The sequence below is a fragment of the Pithys albifrons genome, chromosome Z, assembly GCF_047495875.1.
Source record: "Pithys albifrons albifrons isolate INPA30051 chromosome Z, PitAlb_v1, whole genome shotgun sequence".
NCBI lineage: Eukaryota > Metazoa > Chordata > Aves > Passeriformes > Thamnophilidae > Pithys > Pithys albifrons.
The window spans coordinates 35,178,873-35,198,497 of record NC_092497.1 but is presented as its reverse complement, the minus strand read 5'-3'; the positions used below and the strand labels follow the sequence as shown (position 1 = coordinate 35,198,497).

Here is a 19,625-nt window from a genome sequence, read left to right as displayed (position 1 = left end):
ACCTTTCACTTAACAGTGGCCAATTTTCAGTAAAAAATTCCCAGCCTATGCGATGCCCAATATCTTTAGCCACCACATTTAAGATGACAGTTGAAGTACAGTTGGAAGAAAATAATGTATCACTGAGTCCATATTGCAAGTATCTGTTAGAAAAGAAGGTAAGAAGTGCACCTATCACTTGCTGCTGATCATGCTGATCATCTGGAAATATAATCCAGTTTGGGAAAATCTCCATCTCAACAAATATCAGTATATGGAAGGTTGTACTAAAGTTGATGTCAGCCTGAGCTGTGTATTCAACTTGGGGTATTTTCCTGAACATTCATGAAATCCTATTCTTGCACACTGACTCTTCACATTTTAGTAAAGTGAGAGTATAACATACAAGGTGGATGTATGGGCATTTCTTATCTTTGTTACAGAAAGACAACTACTCCTACCAGACAAGCCAACGAGGGGAAAACTGCTTCCCACTTTTCAGGAGATTGATTTTGCTGTCACACAGATGGAGGCTAGAGAGTATGCCAGCAGTGAGACCTTCTTGTTACCCAAAAGTGACCAGTTTATAGGGTCCCCTATAACAAGACCCAATAAGATGCTTTTTCATGGGGGCTAAGGCAGGATTCCAGAAGTATTTTAGGAACTACCTGTTAGTGACAGTGACTGCCTGAATAGCTTGGAAAGGTAAGTAATTATTGTCTTTGTTGACTCAGTGTTTCACCTGGCATGCTCTTACTTTCGAAGGAACACTTTCAGAGTTATTCTTCTCATAGGGTCTTGGCAGGCAGCTGGTTTATGGATAGAATGGGGTTTCTCCCCTTTGCATGCCACTACTATGCTTAACATAATGGATAAAATATTCTGAGGGCCAGGAAAACCAGAACTTAACATTCCTTACCCACAAAAACTTTAAGGGTGGCATTTGGAAAAAAACAATTCACTTATCAGCTACTAAGGCACAGGAAGGAAGGCAGTCCACACAGAGGCTGTGACACTTTCGCTTGGAATCAAAATTAGCAGCGGTGACGGTGTTTGGGAAAATTAGGTAAAGTCATAAATGATAAAGAAAAATGTCAAAGCAATTTATAATTACTGTTTCTTACAGTAATTACAGTGGGCAGCTCATGGGGTCCAAGTCCAAAAACCAGTACAAAATTGTTAATTTTAGTTTGAAAAGGTCACTACATACACTGACCAAAGACAGGCCCAATGTTAGACATAACAAACATGTTATATCTGCAGAAGGATAATTTATTTGTGTTTGTCGCATTTATTATACTTGCTCCATAAGAAAACTTATGATTCTTCCAGTGTTCGATAAGACACACACTGCTGAGGCAGGCCAACCTCCACCAGGTTTGCACAGCACAGTATTTGTCTTCTTACTATTTACTTCTACATACACAAAGATAGACTTTGATCAAGGTCACCTGTACAGCAACCACGACTCTTTGGCACAGCTCATGGCAAAGAGCAGGATGTCTTTATCTTCCTCTGTGGAGTCAGTATGGGTATACATTTCCCACGCAAAATTCCATTCTTTGTCACTTCCCACTGCAACAGCATAGCAGCAGACTGTTCGTTTAATTAAAAAGGGAATTCTGCAAGGCAAAATATGATTAAAAGGTACTGTACTGTTCCAGAGGCAAAACAATGTTAATGCTTAACAGAAAGCAAATGTTTATTTACAGTTAAAAGACATGAATGGAAATATAAAATAGCAATGTAAATAAAAGTAGGAAATTTGATTGCTTTATTCATGATTTAAGCATAGAAAAAGCATTAAGTTTAAAGGAAAACCAAAAGCCTCTACATTTTTAGGACAGTTGAACCAAGCTATTTTTTGTACATACAGTGTCAATGCCACTGTTTCCCATCACAGCCTAGGAAATGGATCACAGAATTAAAGAGCATACTGCTACATATATGCATCGTCCCAAGCATGCCTTTTCAGTCTCTTCAGTGAATGCATCTAGTAGAAAGAGCCATTTGCATCACAAATGGAAACAGAAGGGACTTTTCTCCATGCAACAGGCAGCCTCCTCAACATCACAGTGAATTTCGTAACAGAAAATAAGTGCAAACATTATCAGTGTAATACTATGTGCAAGGACTGAACAGAAAATTTCTTCTTTGGTGATGATGTGTCCATGATGTTAAGACATTGTCAACACTTTTCAGTGACAGCAGTATTCTACTATGCAGGCTATCTGATAACACTTTCAGCTAATGGTATTTTGGACTAGTTCTCTATAGAAGAATGGTTCCTGTTGCTACAAAACATTTCACTTCCCACTAGCATAATTTTAATCTGCTTATGATTACATTAGACTAAGATGATAAACAGAGGTTAAAAACTATCTTCCATTCGAGCAGAAGATACACTTGGAAAAATAGACAAGTTTCTGGTCATAAAACCCATTCTTCAGGCCCAAAATTGGGCAATTTCAAATTTAAATATAATTTGAAAAAAATCCCAAGTTTCAGTAAACCATTCTAGAGAAAATGAGGCTGCTACCAACAGAAAGAGAGCTGATGTTAGTCAGAAGGAAGGATATATGACATCAACCTTCAAACAAAAAGTTAAAGACAAGGAAGTTATAAACTCTGAAAATGAAGGTGAAGTGGGAAGGAGAGAGAGCAGTTTGTCACTATGTGGTTATAATCAAAACTGTGTGTTCTACACCCTCTATACCATTTCTGAGGGACTGTTAATGGATCATTTGCAGCACCTGCCCAGGGCACACATGACACCTCAGGCTACAGGCTGGGTCATAAAGAACCCTGTGAGACAGGGGAATGTTTCTGTCTTCACACCAATGACTCATCTGTGGTCACTCCACCCTGGGGAAGCATTAGCGCCTTAACACCCAGCCTGAGGGGTCATATCTGCTAATGGGCCATTGTTGACTGGCACATTAGGCACCTGAAATGACCTAGACCATCAACTATTCCAAATTATCCCATGACTCACAGAGTTAAATCACCCACTGTGAAACTCCCTGGCCTGGGGAAGGTACTGGGCACTCCCACCTGAACTTGAGCATATATCATCTTCAGGTTTCGGGACTTGTAGTACCACTTGTCAGATCCCTAGGGGGATCAGAACCTCAACAGAACTGTGACTACTACTCTCAACAGGACCGCAGTCATTACTTTGAGAGAACTGAGACCAGCATCCTCACCAGCAGGTTTCCTTTCCTTTCACTTTGCACTCAGGGGGACTATGTGGTGCTCAGCACAGGAGCTAACCATATTTCTCTGTATCATTTTATTTATTGTAATCTTTTTAGTAAATTGTGATTCTGACTTGTAATTTCTCTTGCACTTCGTTCATTTCTCCACTAATTTACTTTTAAACCAGCACAACACGACAGATATCACTTGTTAAGAAGTCAAAATGCAAGTACAGGGATTTTGGCTGCCCTGTTGTGGATGGAGGATTTCACTGGCATAATAACAGAAAGTGTGGGTATATTTTATATTTACTCCAACATGTAGTTTGGATTCATTTACTTAGGTAGTTGCAGGAACATAAGGGATTGCTTATGAATGACAGTTACTGAGACTGAGTGAGATAGTCCTTCTGTGACAGATCTTATTTGACTTAAAGGGTCTGGTAATTTGTTCAATAATAATTTCATAATGTTGCAGTAAGGGACCATGGCAAGGTAATAACAGGGTAAATCTATTTTGGCTAAAATACAGCTATTTATTTTGCAACTGCAACAGTTCTAATAGTTGCAAGAAGATTTTGGTTACATAGTATAAGGTTGTTGTGAGTGAACTGCAAATAGACAAATTCTGTGCATCATTTGGCTGCAGCTCTGATATTCAATATTCAAGGCAGACTGGACACATAGTCTACTATGGGACAATAGTCTACTGGCTGGTGGCATACATGGTGGCCCTGAAGTGGTTTATGTAGTGTAGTTCCTAGAGGGAGTCCATTATGGTCCAGAGGGACTATGGAACTTGAGGTTATATTAGGTGAGGGATGTGACTTTTCAATCTTGATATTTTTTTCTGGGAGTGATTTATGATTTAATATTACCGGCCTGTCAGGATTCTCTCATTTCTAGATTTTGGGGATGATGCAAAAAACTGCTGGAAAGTAGGGTAGGTAATTTTATATGGTTTTCTTGGAGCCAGTGCAGAAGTGACATAGTGATTTCATAACTTCTGAGGGTGGCAACACTGTCCCTCCCTCTTGGCTAATTTCCTTCTTTCAAAAGAAGACAAGCCAGTAACAGCACCACTGAGAATACATTAATTTAGCAAGTTCCACTTCACTCCCATAAGCAAAAAGGAGTAAAACTGAGAAGCTGGCTGGGAATAACAGCTCTTGTCCTGTTATTTTTATGAAAGAGAGAAAAATGCACCATATCAAGTCCAGTCAAGTTATGCCAGAAACTGTTTGGAAATGTTCAGCTGAAAGTATATCACACAATTTGAAACAGGAGAGCATTACTCCCACTGTGTTCCACCTGTGGCAGAACAGCTATAGTGTCTTGTTAGGAATTTGTTCTCAGATTGGAGAACATAAAAGCATCTAAAGCATCTGTCTGTGAAATATGAGTCAAAAAGGTATTGTGTCCTTCTTCTTTCCTATGCAGCACATGGAAGTCTCCTCTTTAACTGCATGGGAACTGTGATCTGTCACTTGAAATCTAAGGGGCATATTTCCTGTGGGGTTTTATTTTCCTTAAAACATGATCTTTTGCTTCACTTAACAAAATACAGAGTTGCATTTTGCTCCATGCTTAAGACCTGTAAAGTCCCTTTGAACTTATTTCAGTGCTAAGAAGGACAGCAGAATTAATATTCTTTATCTAATTCAAAATTCAATCTGCTAATATAATTCACAAACTTTTCAGCTCTTCCAGACAAATAAATTATGTAGTATTCCACTGGAGAAAAATCCTCAAATATTATAAATAGGGGACGATAGGTGACTATTTGGAAAACAGACTGAGAATTCAGCATTGCATTGTTGCCTTTAGTGTGGAATTGTAAGAATATTCTCCCTAGAAAGTAATAGAATGTATTTAGGCTATTTAAATATTCAGTCTAACTGCAAAGCTCAGTTTGTTTTTTATGAGGATGATCACTGTGAAGCTATTTTAAAATTACAAACATAAAAGTGCAAGTCCAGTTCACTTAGCCAACTATATATATTGAGGTACAAATAACAACAAAGTATTTGTTACGATGACAACAACAAAAAAAACCAACTGTAAATACTCACTCACCAGTGCCAATACTATATGACTATTGCATAGAAAAACATCAAAAGAAAGAGGAAGAAAAAGAGAATAAGAATTTCAATGCATTGTAAATTTTCTTGATGATGTAATACTTGAATACAGACTTTTCCTGCCATAGTCCAGACTCCATTCTTACAGACCAGATACCTGACCACTAGGCTCCAACAACAACGGAAGAACTGACAGCTGTTCCCAACACCTCTCTATGTGAATATAGAACATGCAAGGCAATTTGGTGGGCTTAGCATGGGCAGATGCCTGTATCACACAGAATAGCTTAGAAGGAGAGTTGATACACATGATAAGTCTAAGGCTGTATTGCAGCAAAGGGACTGGACCAAATGGGATATTAGCACTAATATGAGGTTCACCTGTTACTTGGCTAACGAGATTTTAGTCTCCCTCACGAAATCTGCATCCTTCTCCCTGTAAAGTCTGTGTAAAAACCAGTAATTATGAAATCATCATAAAGATGGGATTTGGGGGAGAGAAGGAAGTTGCAGGGGGCACAGTTAGTCTAAAATTCTGTCATTCTGTCAAGCAGTGTACAGAGGCATTCTCATTCTGCCTGCCCCCTGTAACAGCCTTTTAACTTTCAAGCTCATTTGGGCATGCACACCTCTAGCAGATCAGCATCCTTACTTGTACTCAGGATTGTCCATCCACTTAGCATACAGTTCAGATGACAGGGTCAAACAGTCTTGGAGGCCCAGCCAGCATGCTGTCGCAAAAAGTTTTTCCAAATACACTCTTGAAGAGAAGCCAAAGTAGTAATAAAAGATATGCATTCCACATTTGGAGTACTTGAACTCTGTTTTACTACCACAGTCTCAGTACAGAAGGTCATTAACACAGGAGAACCTCTACTAGGAACAGTTGAGGTTTAATAAAATAATTAAACAGCCAATAATGGACTTCTGACATTAATATTAATGGCTATTAGTGAGGAAAACAATGCACTATTGTTTTTCTTATTTTTTTGTGTGGTTTATATCTTTCTTGGGAGTTTTAAGGTCCTAGTCACATCTAGTACAAATCACTCTGACATTCAAGCCTACAGCAGTAGTGACCTTCCAAAATTAAGTATTTTAGAGGTTTAGGGATTTATCCATAAATCATATCTTAAGTTCATTACTGTCAGTTTTCCACCAACTAGTGGCAGCCTGCAGTTTCGTTGGAGGTGGCACCATAATTAATACACACAGGACAGTGAAAATAACTAATCAATTATGTCATATTAGTTAGCAAATTATTTCTGTATTTTGTATTTAAATTTACACAAGCAAACTGCAATGTATCAGATCCAACCACACCAGAACAAACTTTTGAGAAAAACAGAATACTTACAGAGCAAAGTAATCATCCTCCAAAGCATCAACATTTTTATGAATAAAACCTGCATAATAGTGGTATATTGGCAACATTCTCTTTAAAAGGTATTTCTTTTAAAAGAAGGGAAAGAAAAATTACTTTCATTTAGTTGCAAGTTTTTATTTTTATCTTTCTTATTTTCTCAGATTTATCCTGAATATTTACCACTATTAATTTCTTGACAACATAGCACATTTTATAAACTATAAAATAATTCTAAAATTCAATGCACCTGTACATCAATTCAGACTGGCAAGTTACCATTTCACATGACTAGGACCTTTGAAATCACTAAGAAAGAAAACAAATACTCATTCTCAGAGAAAAAGAAAAAAAACCTTCTCAGTAGGTAATACTGTATTCTTCTCATGTATTTTAAACATACCTTTATTTTTTAGAACTTAAGAGAACTAATACTGTGGGATTGTACTTTAAACAAAAACGAAATCTTCAAATAGAAGCCAAGGACATAAATATGACTGTATCACCTCAGGGAGGTCAAATATGAGACAGAATCATCTCAAAAGCAGTACAAACCACAAAGCAAAGACATACTATATCCCTTTATACATAGCAGTGTTAGTCCTTTCACTTACTGCTGGTGGCTGTATTTTCCAGACTCTCAGTTATACAAAACCCAGGAAGAAAATGTAAAGAAGGCAACTATATTTCTGTTTTACAATAAGAATTGCTCAAGATTCCAGGATACTTATCACTGACTAACATACACAATTAAGTACCTCCTCCTATTAAAAAAAAAAAAAAGTTGACAAAACCATGCAAAAGGAATGACAAAAACTTTGGCCCATCATTGTCATCATTACATTCCTGAGAATTTAAAAGGCATTCATTTTAGACTGATGTATTTATATGATCTAGTACCTTTGCTAACAACCAAATAAGGTCATACCTTTAAAAGTGGATATGCTTCATAGTTTTTTAGTGTACTTTCCAAATTCTCAGGCACTAGGTTTGACAATACCATATTCCATATGAAGAGTTCATCTTCTCTGGCAAGGTACTTTGTTAGTTCAAGTGCTGTTTCAATCTGAACATATCCAGACCTATGTGGAAAAAACAAAACAAAACAAAACCACAACCAAAAAAACCCCAAATACACTTGAGCATTAAGTACCTACCAGAAATATTTGCTTACTTAATGAAACTGACAATAAAACACCAGGTTACTCTGTGAGGGGTGACCAAGAAAAGATATTGCAAAAAATAAAATAAATGTAAAACTATTATGATTTTAGGAGCTGAACTCTCAAAACATCTACTATGGAGCACAGTGCTGCTACCAAAGTGATGGGACAATCATGATAGTAAGCATTGGCAGTATGCACACTGTATTGTGATTCTGTCTGCAGGATACAGTACAGGCACACTGTCAGTATGCGTCAGTCTCACTAGAGCAAAAGGAAGGAAAAAAGCACTGTTTGAATTAGAATACATTAGTATTTTTATTGCTAAACAACTTATTTTCACTGCATGTTCTTTTGTGGAATGTACATTTCTGTAAAAATCAGTCAATTTAATTCACATACACACTTCATGGAATTAACTAGTTCAGCATTGCATTTCTGTGCCTGAGTGTGGACCTTTCACAATAAAATTCCAGTTTGAGCCTCTCTCTTCCCAAAACATTTCTAGTATACTTATACAGCAGCATCGCTCTATATACAGTTACATTCCTTAGGATTAGTTTTGAGTTCTTTTATGAAAAGGGACATTTTTATGAGAGGAGGAATAGGAATTTTTACTTCCTCCTTTTAGAACTGCCTGAAGGGAGGCAGTAGGCTTTGGCCACCTCCTCCCAGAGGTCCCCCATCATAGATGTGTGATGCTTTTGGGATCTCTGGTACATTTGAGAAACAGACAACTTTCATGCTTCTTCAGCTCCCTACAATTCTGCTGACCTCTCTAGCACCACAGATATGAACAATTATGTCATACATCAGCAAGAGAAATGGCAGATGAACTACACCAGTATAGCTGAGATATCCAAGAATAAATTGAAGAAAATTCAGAATCTTCATTCAGAATTTTTTTCAGTTACAGCAAATACAGACTAGTCCCTAAAGAACTCATTGTAATTTCCTAAGACCTGGAACAAAAGTCAAAAGAAGTTTTGAAATAAATCACTCAGCACTGACAAAAGAAGGGATAAAATAACTTCCCCATCATTTTGTCAAAGCAGTTGTTCTTATGAGACACATATACAGAATGCAGAAGTAGCAATCTTAAATGCAATGACGTTGTTTAATTATGTTCTATGACATTCAAAACATACTTACTGTGCCAAGGCAAAAACATCATCTATCAGCTGGAACCTGCTGACAGCAGGAATAGCCTGCAGAAAGCATTCATGTAGTGTTAATAGATCTAAACATGTCATTAAGAGTTTGAAAACACTTTTCAATGTGACAGAAGGATAAGACAAGTCCCTAACAGTTTTTCTAAGCCAAAAGAAGTCTACAAAATATTGTAAAATGAATCCTGCATTGTAAGCTGAAATTATTAGTATGATTTTAGGAACATTTATATACATATACATATACATATACATATATACATGTATACGTGTATATATCTATATCTATATCTATAGATATATATATATTTATACACACACACACACATATATATATACACACATACCTACATAGAACTATAATATAGTTTTATAAATAAATATGCAAATACAATACATTAAGCACAGAATTTCAAGACCTCTCTTACTTGCATGCTGTCATGAAAATTAAAATATGGAAATGCCACATTTCCTACAAATATCATAGTTATATGATTTTGGTCCACTTTTTTCTTTCCTTTTGAAGTCTCAATTAAGAATAGGTACTCAGTTCAGAGCAGTGTCTAGTACTATCATGATTTAAATGACCAAAGCACAGCCATGGGTGAACCCCTGCCTACAGCTCATGCTCTTGTGAGGACTGTTGGTACTCCTTGTCTCATCCCCATTCCATGCCCCTTCGGCTTGGACACTGGGGGACAGGTGGTTTGTGCTGCCATTCACCAGTGAAGAATGTGAAGTGGCATGAAAGCTGCCCAGTCTCATTCTTCTGCTTGATACCACGAACCATACAATGCAACCACAAAGAATGGATGCTTTTGCACAACTGCTACCAAGAACATTTCCTACCAAGATATATTACCACAAAGAACAGAGGGTTTGACCACAGTCCCACCCACAACACTTTGCACAACAGCAGTTAATAAGGTAAAGAATGTACCCTGATTTTTTATCCAGTTAGGGGATGAGTTTGGCACAAAATCATATGTGCGTATCTATGTGTTTGTCCTCCTCATTTTTCCCAAAAAGGGATGCTTTTCGGTAAGATTTGCATCCTTGGCCACACCGACTGTTTTCACTTGGGAAATTAAGCTTGTAATTGCAACCATATTGTTGGTCTATATACAACTGTTTTGCAGTTAATGCATTTATCATCAGCAGTCCAAAAGAACTGCATACATTCCATTTAATAAACCCTCTATTTGTGAACCTGTCTGTCTTGTTTAAGTGTAATCAAACCTATAGCAAATAGACTATTCGTGAACCTCATAACGGGCCTATAGTTTCCTTTTTACAACACTATACGGTGCCAAAAAATGGCCCCAAGTCAGCAAACATAATTTCCTGCTGACTGAGATTTGCTGTGAAAGAAAAAAGCCTAGAGAAAAGGAATCCAGTGTTCTGGAGAAATGTAGGGGAAAGGTTAGCTGGCGCAAGATGCCCAGGTCACCACCATGGCAAGATTGACACTCCCAAGAAGTTGCTGACCACACCTTCCCCAGCTACCTAAGGAGCTGATCTACTGCCCGTGCTCCCCACACAGACTGAGGGCTGGTTGGTGGGGATGGGACATGTCATCTGTGTAAATGAGACTGAGCTGGGCTGGGGGGATAAAAGGCTGGGTCAGCTGCCCTTAAAGTAGCTTCCTTCTTATACACCATAAGGATGGGTCTGTGCAATCATTCACTATAGAGAAAGGTTTAACATGTTCTGATCAGCCTCATGTCCAAACTTTGTAGAGATGTCTGACTGCATTGTTTACTACTATGTCAAAAGGTTAAATTTTCTTAGTGTTGTTACCTGACATTATTATGTAGCCTTTGGCTCACTGTAGGATTGGACACCATTGGATAAAATGCAACCCCACATACAGTCACAGTGGTTCTGTACCACTTTCACTTTCAGTCCAGGCTGTGGCTAGTCAGAAGTGGGATGACATCTACTCTGAGTTAGTGTTTATAGAGGACTGAAAGAGCCTAACTGGAATTGACTGGAAGTGCTACAAAAATTCTCCACAAAATAAAAATGAACAAATGAAAAAACCCCAACCAAAAAAAAAAAACCCTAACAAAAACCAAGCAAACAAAAAAACTAACAAAAAATACCTCCACAAGACAAAACAAAACAAAACAAAACAAACCCAAAAAAAGTAGTCAGAAGATTTTTTTTTTAATTTCACAGGCAGAAACTGTGGTTTGAGGAAACGCAGAAGTAAAAAGCTTTCCCTCAGCTTTCCTTCTCCATGGTTGCCTAACACCCAATTAAGCTCAGTCACACATTCATACTGGTAACTCTGTGAGCCATATTTAAAGAGATTAGAAGAACCCAAAAGTTGTTAAGATAATTTTGAAGACAGAATTCCATGTAAAGCTATTTTTCGTGCTTATATGAAACTGATCAGGTCTGTCCTCTTCCACTACAAAAGACTGCTAATGACTAGTGGTGCAATGGTGGATCATTTCTTCTTATGTGAATTTCTCCTTATTCCTGATGTTCAACAATGTGATTTCAGGTAAGAACTGCAAGAAGAAATATATGGAATGAATCTTCTTACAAGATTGAGAAAACAAACATGATCTTACCTTTGGATTATTTTCAAGCAACTGTGCTAGTCTTTTCAAGTTTAATTGGTCATAGTTTACCCTGTAGTATCCACTTAAATTTACATTTAGCAGGATCCAGTCATATTCTGACTCCAAAACTTGCATTTCAGGAAACACTTCTGTAAAGTGACATTAGAATATGTAATTTTATTTCCCATGCATTGCTAAATTGTCTTGCATTTATAAACACTTGAGCTGGTGCTCTGCCACAATCTGAGACACAAGTTTGAGGCTGGACTCAAAGAGAATTCTCCTAAAGCTCTGACTATTTGTGAATTCTGCTTTGCTCAGCAGTAAAACTTCAACAAGCCACTGACCGCCTCAGGTACTGAGCGTCTTGTGATTATAAGCAGGAGGTTGCCTCATCAGAAGAGTATTCAAATGACAGTTTAACTTACTACAATACTCCTGATTTGAGAAGGCAAACTCTCTTAAGACAATAAGTCAATACTGGTGAGTAGTCTAGACTAAAAGTCTTGACCAAATGTCTAGACTAAAACATTGCTTTACTCTGAATAGAAGACTGAGATTTCATTGTTTACACAGAGCAAGTACTACAGGATTCATTCTGTATTCAGAGGAGTATACATCCATTTTTTGCTTATTTACTTGTCTGTATGCTATGAAATTAATTATCACTCAAGCTATATTATTATAGGAAAAAGAGGGGAAGTAACTTTTAACCCCTGCAAACAGAGGGTGGAGAGCTGCAATAAGTACACAGCGTATAGTAGTTTTGCTCCTAAGCATTCCAATGCATTAGTCTCTGCACCTCCTTATAACTGATCTAAAACCTGAAGGAGTTCAGGGCTGACTTCTTTCTCAAAAAATATAGCTGTTTACTGGAAAGTACAGAGCTGAGAAAGAACATGACTTTTTTATTTGATGGGGATGCCCATAAACTCACTTTTCTAAAATAAGGCTTTTAAACTTTTTAACATCGTACTCTTTTGATGAGTATTTTTTTCATTTAATTTGCATTAAAAAATTGAATGCTGTTGAAAATATTCTTTTTCTGTTGTTACAGATATTCATGTGTAACAATACTGGGTCACTTCACACAGCTGGTTTTAATTTTCTTAGTCTTGTATCTACTACTAGAGCTGATCAATTGCTGGTATTTCACAGCTGAAATCCTATCTGTACACAAAAGCTGGCATTAACATCAATGACATCTGTTGGGGTAAAAATAATATAAAGGCCTAACATACTAAGAATTTGGATTTGTGAAAAAAATTACAAAAATCAAAATTACTGTGGAAATATCTATTCATAATATGCATCATACTGCATTACTAAAAACTTTCACTGAAGTTTGATGCAACATAATAAAAAACATTGTATTGACCTAACTGAAAATCTACTGCTATTTTAACACAAAATCATCACAATGGATAAAGACAGACATTTCTTTATTAGAGTTTTATTTCCCTATTCAGTTCAAATACATACTCTGTTTATAGAAGAGTGTGGAGTGCTTTTATCAGCTTGGTTTTAGAATGTGTAAACAAATGCATCACTTACTGCTGCTTTTATCTAGCCACATTAAGGGTTGTGATGATCCATTTCTCATCCAAGAAATAGGAATAATCCATGTGTTACTTTAAAAAAAATTATAATATGATTAATTCTAATGATTAAAAAAACCCTTTTAGCTGATGCTAAACTACATTACAGATTAGTTCCTTTTTATGAGAATATCATTTACCTTTCTCCTCTCTGATGCATGAAACCTCATCAGATGGTGGTACTTAGGCTGGGTCAGCATTTAGGTTCATCATAAGGGAGTCTTAGCATGGCTTTAAATAGGTTGTTATATCAAGAATATTGTTCAGTGCTAGGTATTAGAATACCATTGTCTCTCTGTGCTCTCTTTCCTTCTTCAGGCAATAGTTTTATTCTCCTCACTTATTACACTTCATCCTATCTCTGGGGAACTTAAAGATGTTTTTCAAAAGGGTATCTACTAAAACAAGGCCCCATTCAAGCAATACAGCTGTTATTCAAACAACTGCATTTTCCTTTCTGAAGGAAGGTAAAACTCCTGGTGCACAGATGAAAGTTTCAATACCCTGAAAAATTCTGTAATCCATGCTGTGAATTTTCTTACATTCACCTGGTAATTTGCTCTTACAAACTGCAAAGGATTTCACATTCATAACTTGGAATTCCTTATCTGAGGTAACCAAAAATACTGAATGGACTAATGCTCTGCAGTTCCTGGGGAATGGCAGCAAAGGAAGCTCTGTGGCTCTTGTCAAAATTTATTTGCCTATTTGTATCACCAGCAGTAGCTGTGACGAATAAAACTGCTTTGGGTTTTGCTCTCTACACTTTTCCCCCCATGATATCTCATGGGCACTATCCATACACCCCAATGCTCATGTCAGCTGCTGAATTTCAGGAATGTTCAAACTCTAGCTAGGAGTTTCCAAAGTGGGTGACTAAAGGAAACTCCTTCTATTACCATTTTTAGACATCTAAATAAGGAGCACAGCTTTCAAAAGCCACAAGCACTCAGCAATGATCACTGACAGGAGCTTTAAACTGCATATCAGATATTGGCGTGTTCTGAGAAAGGGGCCATTTATAAAAGTATTTAAATGCAACTCTTTTATCCTTGTCAGGCAAAAGCAAGTGGGAATATGTGCACTGGAAAGAAACTGCAGCATGGTTCATCCAGACCTCCAGTCTGTAGACACAAGGGATGAGGAAAGAAAATTCCAAACAAAAATCCTGCCTGCAATATATTCATGGTCTATGTTTTCTTCATTATTGTGTGTCTGGAAAAGTCACTATTCCAGAGGAAAGCAACTTTTTGTCAAAACAAGCAGAGTTTGCAGAACTATTGCAAACTCCAGTCTCAAATAGATTCTACTTGACAGCCATGACAAGAAAATCAACAAGTTAAAAAATCAGATGGTCAAAGCATCCTAACTGAACAGTTTCCTGAAAAAACATGGTTTAAACATACAATAAAAACACAATCAAAACATACTTGTTAGAATCAGTACTCTTTCTGTTCTTTTTACTAAGAAATTGTTCTTGTCTGATTGTTCCAGTGGTTAGATTTAATGTTAAAACTGGAAACCCATTTTGGCATGTCCAGGAATCCATTATTTGCTTTACAGATGCTGGCAACTGAACTTCATCCTGTGCATTTACAACCTACAAGAAAGACAGATAAACAGGTACTTACTCATATTTCTTCAGCAACACTTCGGGAGTTGTTCTAACATATTAAAGAAATCATCTGCTTAGCAGTTTCATGGTCTTTGGCTCTTGCAAAAAATCAATGTAACAAAGTACAAAGGACATTTTTGACATTGTAATAGATATAGCATAAGCCTTTTTCAGGAATTATAAAATACTGAGGTGACATTACTCGTTCTATAACCTGACTGCTAACTTTTCTCTTTTTGGTGTTAATACATTTACACCAGTGTATGGCTATGACAGACTTGATTTGTTAATTTCCTTCAAATAAAGCTGCCAGAACACACAGCTTTTTGAGTGACCTAATGAGCAAACTGAATAGTGAAGACAAATTGAAAAAGATACTAAGCTGAAGTCCCAACTAGCATGAATTGGTACAGTCTTCACTGGCTTCAAAGATGTGACAGTCTTGCTTATCTGAAATTGTAGAACTCTCATTCTAAACTTACGCCTGAGTCAGCAACACAATGGAAGCCTTCTTTAGGGGAACAGGAAAGTGGATTTTTAAAAAATAAACTATTATTAGCATCTGTTTTCTTAGTCAGATTTCTGCCAAAACTATTGAAGAGTGAAATGCTGAGCTACTGCTCTGGGCACAGACTTTGCTGGATCTGTGACATATCAGTATCTTTGATCATCAAGCCCAAGGCACCACACACTCTGATCTGGCAAAACTTAAGCTCCAGAACAATAAGCTATCCAACTCCATGTAGGCTTATGCAATCACCACGAAACACAAAACTCAGCCTGATCTTCATTTCCCATCTCATCTCTCTGCTCCTTGTGCTTAGTTCCGCTGATCTCAGGCACAGAAAAGCAGCCAAATAAGCACTTGTGAAGACATTAGCTGTAAAAACCAGCAAAGCAAATTTTATGTGAGAGAAAGACTGCACTAGGGATAGCCACATTCCAGTGCAGCCTTCTACAAATACTATAAGCCTCAAATTTGTACTGTGCCAAACACCAGAGAAAGAATACTAGAGATATAAAATGAGTACCTTCTGGATGTGGGTCCAAAGATCATCTTGATTAGCATTTGAGAAGGCAAATTCTTTCAGATACGACTGTGCAGAATCAAACAAGCATCAGAAGCCATGACAGTTCAATGAAAAGCAAGGCAAACAGCAATTTGTACAATTGCCATTTTCAAGCTTATAAATCAAGATGAAGAGGTTTGGGGGTTTTTTGAAACTTACAGTAAGTGCTTTGATGAACAACTTATCAGTCAGGAAACCAGAAAGCATCCAGGTTACAGAAGCTCCCTGGAGTACCCCAAAAAAAAAAAAAAACAACAAAAGCATAAATTATTATTGCAATTATTATTGCACTATTTTTTCAAACAATATTCCAGAAAAGTTAGTCGGGCTGCTCCTACACTTCATACTTCACAGAGGTTAAAAATGCTCCCAGCATTTCCTTTGTAGACATATAGATTTACAACACCCAATAAATTTGTGTGTACAGCAGAAATGATTTTTAAATGACAAAACAGTTTTCTTCAACAGTTCCTCTCAAAGGTACTTTGTAGTTTAGAATCTGTGACAAATGTGAAGAATTTTGTGTTTTTTAACCTTGTTGTACGTGATGCTGTCAAACAGAGACATTAAAGAAAATGATCCTCTGATCTTGTCTTCACTTTCTGACAGTGATCGAACTATTTCATTGTCTTCCCTTAAGACAGGCTGTACAACATGATCATAAAAGATCTTATCCTGCAAGAAAAAGACAAATCTAAGTGAGTTGAACATTCCAAAGAGAATGTGGAGTATGGAATTAGTGTTATTACAAATTGTTTGCCCTTTAGCAAGGAATTAACCTTTTCCCCCACTCTCTTTCTCATGAAGTACAAGGGACAACATACCTGATCATAATATTTTCCATTTTCCAATCAGTGAAAATTTTACATCTGAGAATACTGTGGGCTTGGGTCAATTACAGTGTAATCATCAGGGAAAAAAAGTCAACTACATTAAACAGCAAATTAACAAATACTGAAAACTGAAAGCCTGTATCTCATTTACATCTGTGTATCATTCATATGGCAACATTTTCCTCCTAAGTTACTTGTTTCTCCTGCTACAACCCTGAGCAATAACCTAAAAACCAAGCTACAGAGTGTACCAAGGTTTAGCTAAGGAGGCATTTCTGTTGTCACCTAGTGAAGAGTATAGAGGGAAAATGGCTCCTCAGTGAGCACAATGAGCAATGCAGTTGACAGAACAGAAGGATGGGATGCCATCCAAAGAGACCTGAACAAACTTGAGAAGTGGGCCCGTGGAAAACTAATGCAGTTGAACAAGACCAAGTGTAAAGTGCTGCATCTGTGTCAGGGCAATCCCAGACGTGAGTACAGACTAGGAGAAGAAGCATTGAGAGCAGTTACTGTGAAGGACTTGGGGGTTCTTGTGGATGGAAAGCCAATAGGGGTCGCTGGCAGCCCAGAAAACCAACCACATCCTGGTCTGCACCAGGGGAAGTGTGGCCTGCAGGTCAAGGGAAGTGATTCTGCCCCTCTGCTCTGCTCTGGTAAGACCCCACCTGGCATACTGCTTCCAGTGTTGGAGTCTTCAGCACAGGAAGGACATGCATCTGTTAAGACTAAGTCCAGACTGGGACAACAAAGAAGATCTGAGGGCTGGAACGCCTCTTGTATGAAAACAGCCTGTCATAGATGCAGTTGTTCAGCAGCGAGAAGGCTCCAGGAGACCTCATTGCAGCCTTTTACTACTTTAACAGGGCTTATGAAAAAGAGGAAGACTGACTTTTGACACAGGAATGGCAGGACAAGGGGAAAAAAACTAAACTAAAAGGGGAGATTTAGATTAGGTCTTAGGAAGAAATTCTTTACTGTGAGGGTGGTGAGTAGCTAGAACAGGTTTCCCAGAGAAGTTGTGGACGCTCCATCCCTGATAGTGTTCAAGACCAGGTTTGATGGGGTTTTGAGCCATCTGCACTAGTGGAATGTGTCTCTGTCCATGGCAGAAGCACTGGAATTAGATGATCTTTAAGATCCTTTCCAACTCAAGCTATTTTTTGATTCTCTGATAAATCAGTGAAGTTGTCTTTTTGTCAAGTGATGATTTAAAAATAAAGAAAAAGTTAAAAGGAAAGGGAAAGGTAAAGAAAACAAACTAGTGTTTTTAAACACTGCAGGCCACTTTGAGCACTTTTTTTTTTCAAGGAGAAGATCACATCTTCCAATTAATGGCATCAAATGTGTTGACCAAATTTTCTCCTTGTAAACAGCCAGTAAATTTATTTTCAGAGTTTAGTTTGAAGTGGAACATGAGCCAGCAATGTACCCTTGCAGCAAAAGCTCATGGTATCCAGAGTTGCATTAGAGGGAGTAGTAGTGCCAGTAGGTTGACGGAGGTGATTCTTGCCCTCTGCTTAGCACTGATGAGGACACACCTGGAGTGTTGTGTCCAATTCTAGCCTCCCAAGTAGTGGGCGATATAAAAAGATATAGATCTACTGAAGACAGCTCAGCAAATGTCATAAAGATGATGAAGGGACTGGAACACCTCACTTAAAAGTAAAGGTTGAGAGAGCCAGAACTGCTCAGCCTGGGGAAGAGAGGTCTCAAGTGACCTCATCAATGTGTGTATCTGAAGGAAGGCTGCACAGGGGACAGAGCCAGGCTTTTTCCAGTGGTGCCCAGTGACATGACCAGAGGTAATGGGCACACACTGCGAGGATGACTGAGCACTTGCACAAGTTATGAAGTCTGCATCCTTGGATATGTTCAAAAGCTGTCCAGACATGGTCCTGGGTAGCTGGCTCTTGGGTGGCCCTGCTTGAACAGGAGGGTTGGACAAAATTAGCTCCAGAGGTCCCTTCTAACCTCAGCCATTCTGTGACTGTGAATGTGTATGGCCCACAAAACTGTACAAGAAAGACCTGTATTCCCACACCTGTGTGATTTACTCTGGATTTTCAAGGCACATCACCTAACTGTAATTTATCAAATAGAATTATTGGTCAGTATTAAAATTTGTTTTATGGACACAAATGTCAACTCTTGATTTTTAGAAATGCAAAGTTCTACATTAAAAGTTTAAAATTAAAAAGAAATCAAGAATTTATTTCCAATTTTAAATTTGGCAGCTTTTAAACTTTTTGGTGATACTAAAATACTGTATTAGAGAAAATAAAGTGAGCTGTTGCTGAAGTTCAAAGCAAAATAGGATTCTTCTGCCAGAATTTGACACACCTTTATTAGTTTCCAGTTAAGCGTATAATTAAGTACTTTGGTGAATGAGAAGGAAACTGACTAATGGTGTTTCAACTGAGCCACATAAAAAGCAGACTTAACTGCAGTCATGGGCCTGACAAGACTAAGGCTTTTCCTTTCTTCAGGAGCTGAGGGCGCTATGTGCAGACTTCTAAGATTATACAGGCAAGTGCATCTCTTATCATGGCTGCTATTAGCAGCAGCTATCCACCTATCTCAAGAATTTAATGATGAAGTTTTTTAATATGCTACAGGATTTATGCTTATACCTATTTGTGCAGAACAGGAAGGAATTTTGCCCTGCTGTTGGATTAGCTATGAGTATTATATTTGCCTTATGTACAACTGGACATCCAGGGATCTTTTGCGGTAAACAGACTCAGAAAGGTCCAACTGTGTGGTAAAGGTATCTGAGGTGTGGGATGCTTCGAAAAGAGCTTGGCAGGCAAGGAGGCAAACCACCAGCTACAACAGGACCTAGGAGACAACATGGGTTTGCTACATGGCAGATCTATGGCAAAACACCAGCTCCTTGTCACTGCAGTATCACAGATATCCACCTGTCCTCTGCACCAACTGTAGAAGAGCTGGGTTTGAGCATGGCCCAGCCACAGATGGAG

The 19,625-nt window shown here is 37.9% G+C and overlaps 1 protein-coding gene across 5 annotated transcripts in view; it reads right to left on the bottom strand.

Moving 5' to 3' along the window:
- LVRN (laeverin) overlaps positions 1-19,625 on the bottom strand; it is a 52,148-nt gene that overhangs the window by 3,572 nt on the left and 28,951 nt on the right. For 4 of the 5 annotated variants that reach the window (XM_071581681.1, XM_071581682.1, XM_071581679.1 and 1 more), the window contains 12 exons: positions 16,343-16,483; positions 15,968-16,033; positions 15,770-15,835; positions 14,554-14,723; positions 13,080-13,156; positions 11,535-11,674; positions 8,936-8,991; positions 7,549-7,702; positions 6,615-6,709; positions 5,910-6,017; positions 1,431-1,601; positions 3-143 (listed from right to left, as the gene is read on the bottom strand). In XM_071581681.1, coding sequence (XP_071437782.1) covers positions 3-143; positions 1,431-1,601; positions 5,910-6,017; positions 6,615-6,709; positions 7,549-7,702; positions 8,936-8,991; positions 11,535-11,674; positions 13,080-13,156; positions 14,554-14,723; positions 15,770-15,835; positions 15,968-16,033; positions 16,343-16,483 — 1,385 coding nt within the window. The remainder of the gene's footprint in view (positions 1-2; positions 144-1,430; positions 1,602-5,909; positions 6,018-6,614; positions 6,710-7,548; positions 7,703-8,935; positions 8,992-11,534; positions 11,675-13,079; positions 13,157-14,553; positions 14,724-15,769; positions 15,836-15,967; positions 16,034-16,342; positions 16,484-19,625) is intronic. The other variant, XM_071581680.1, reaches the window with a different exon arrangement.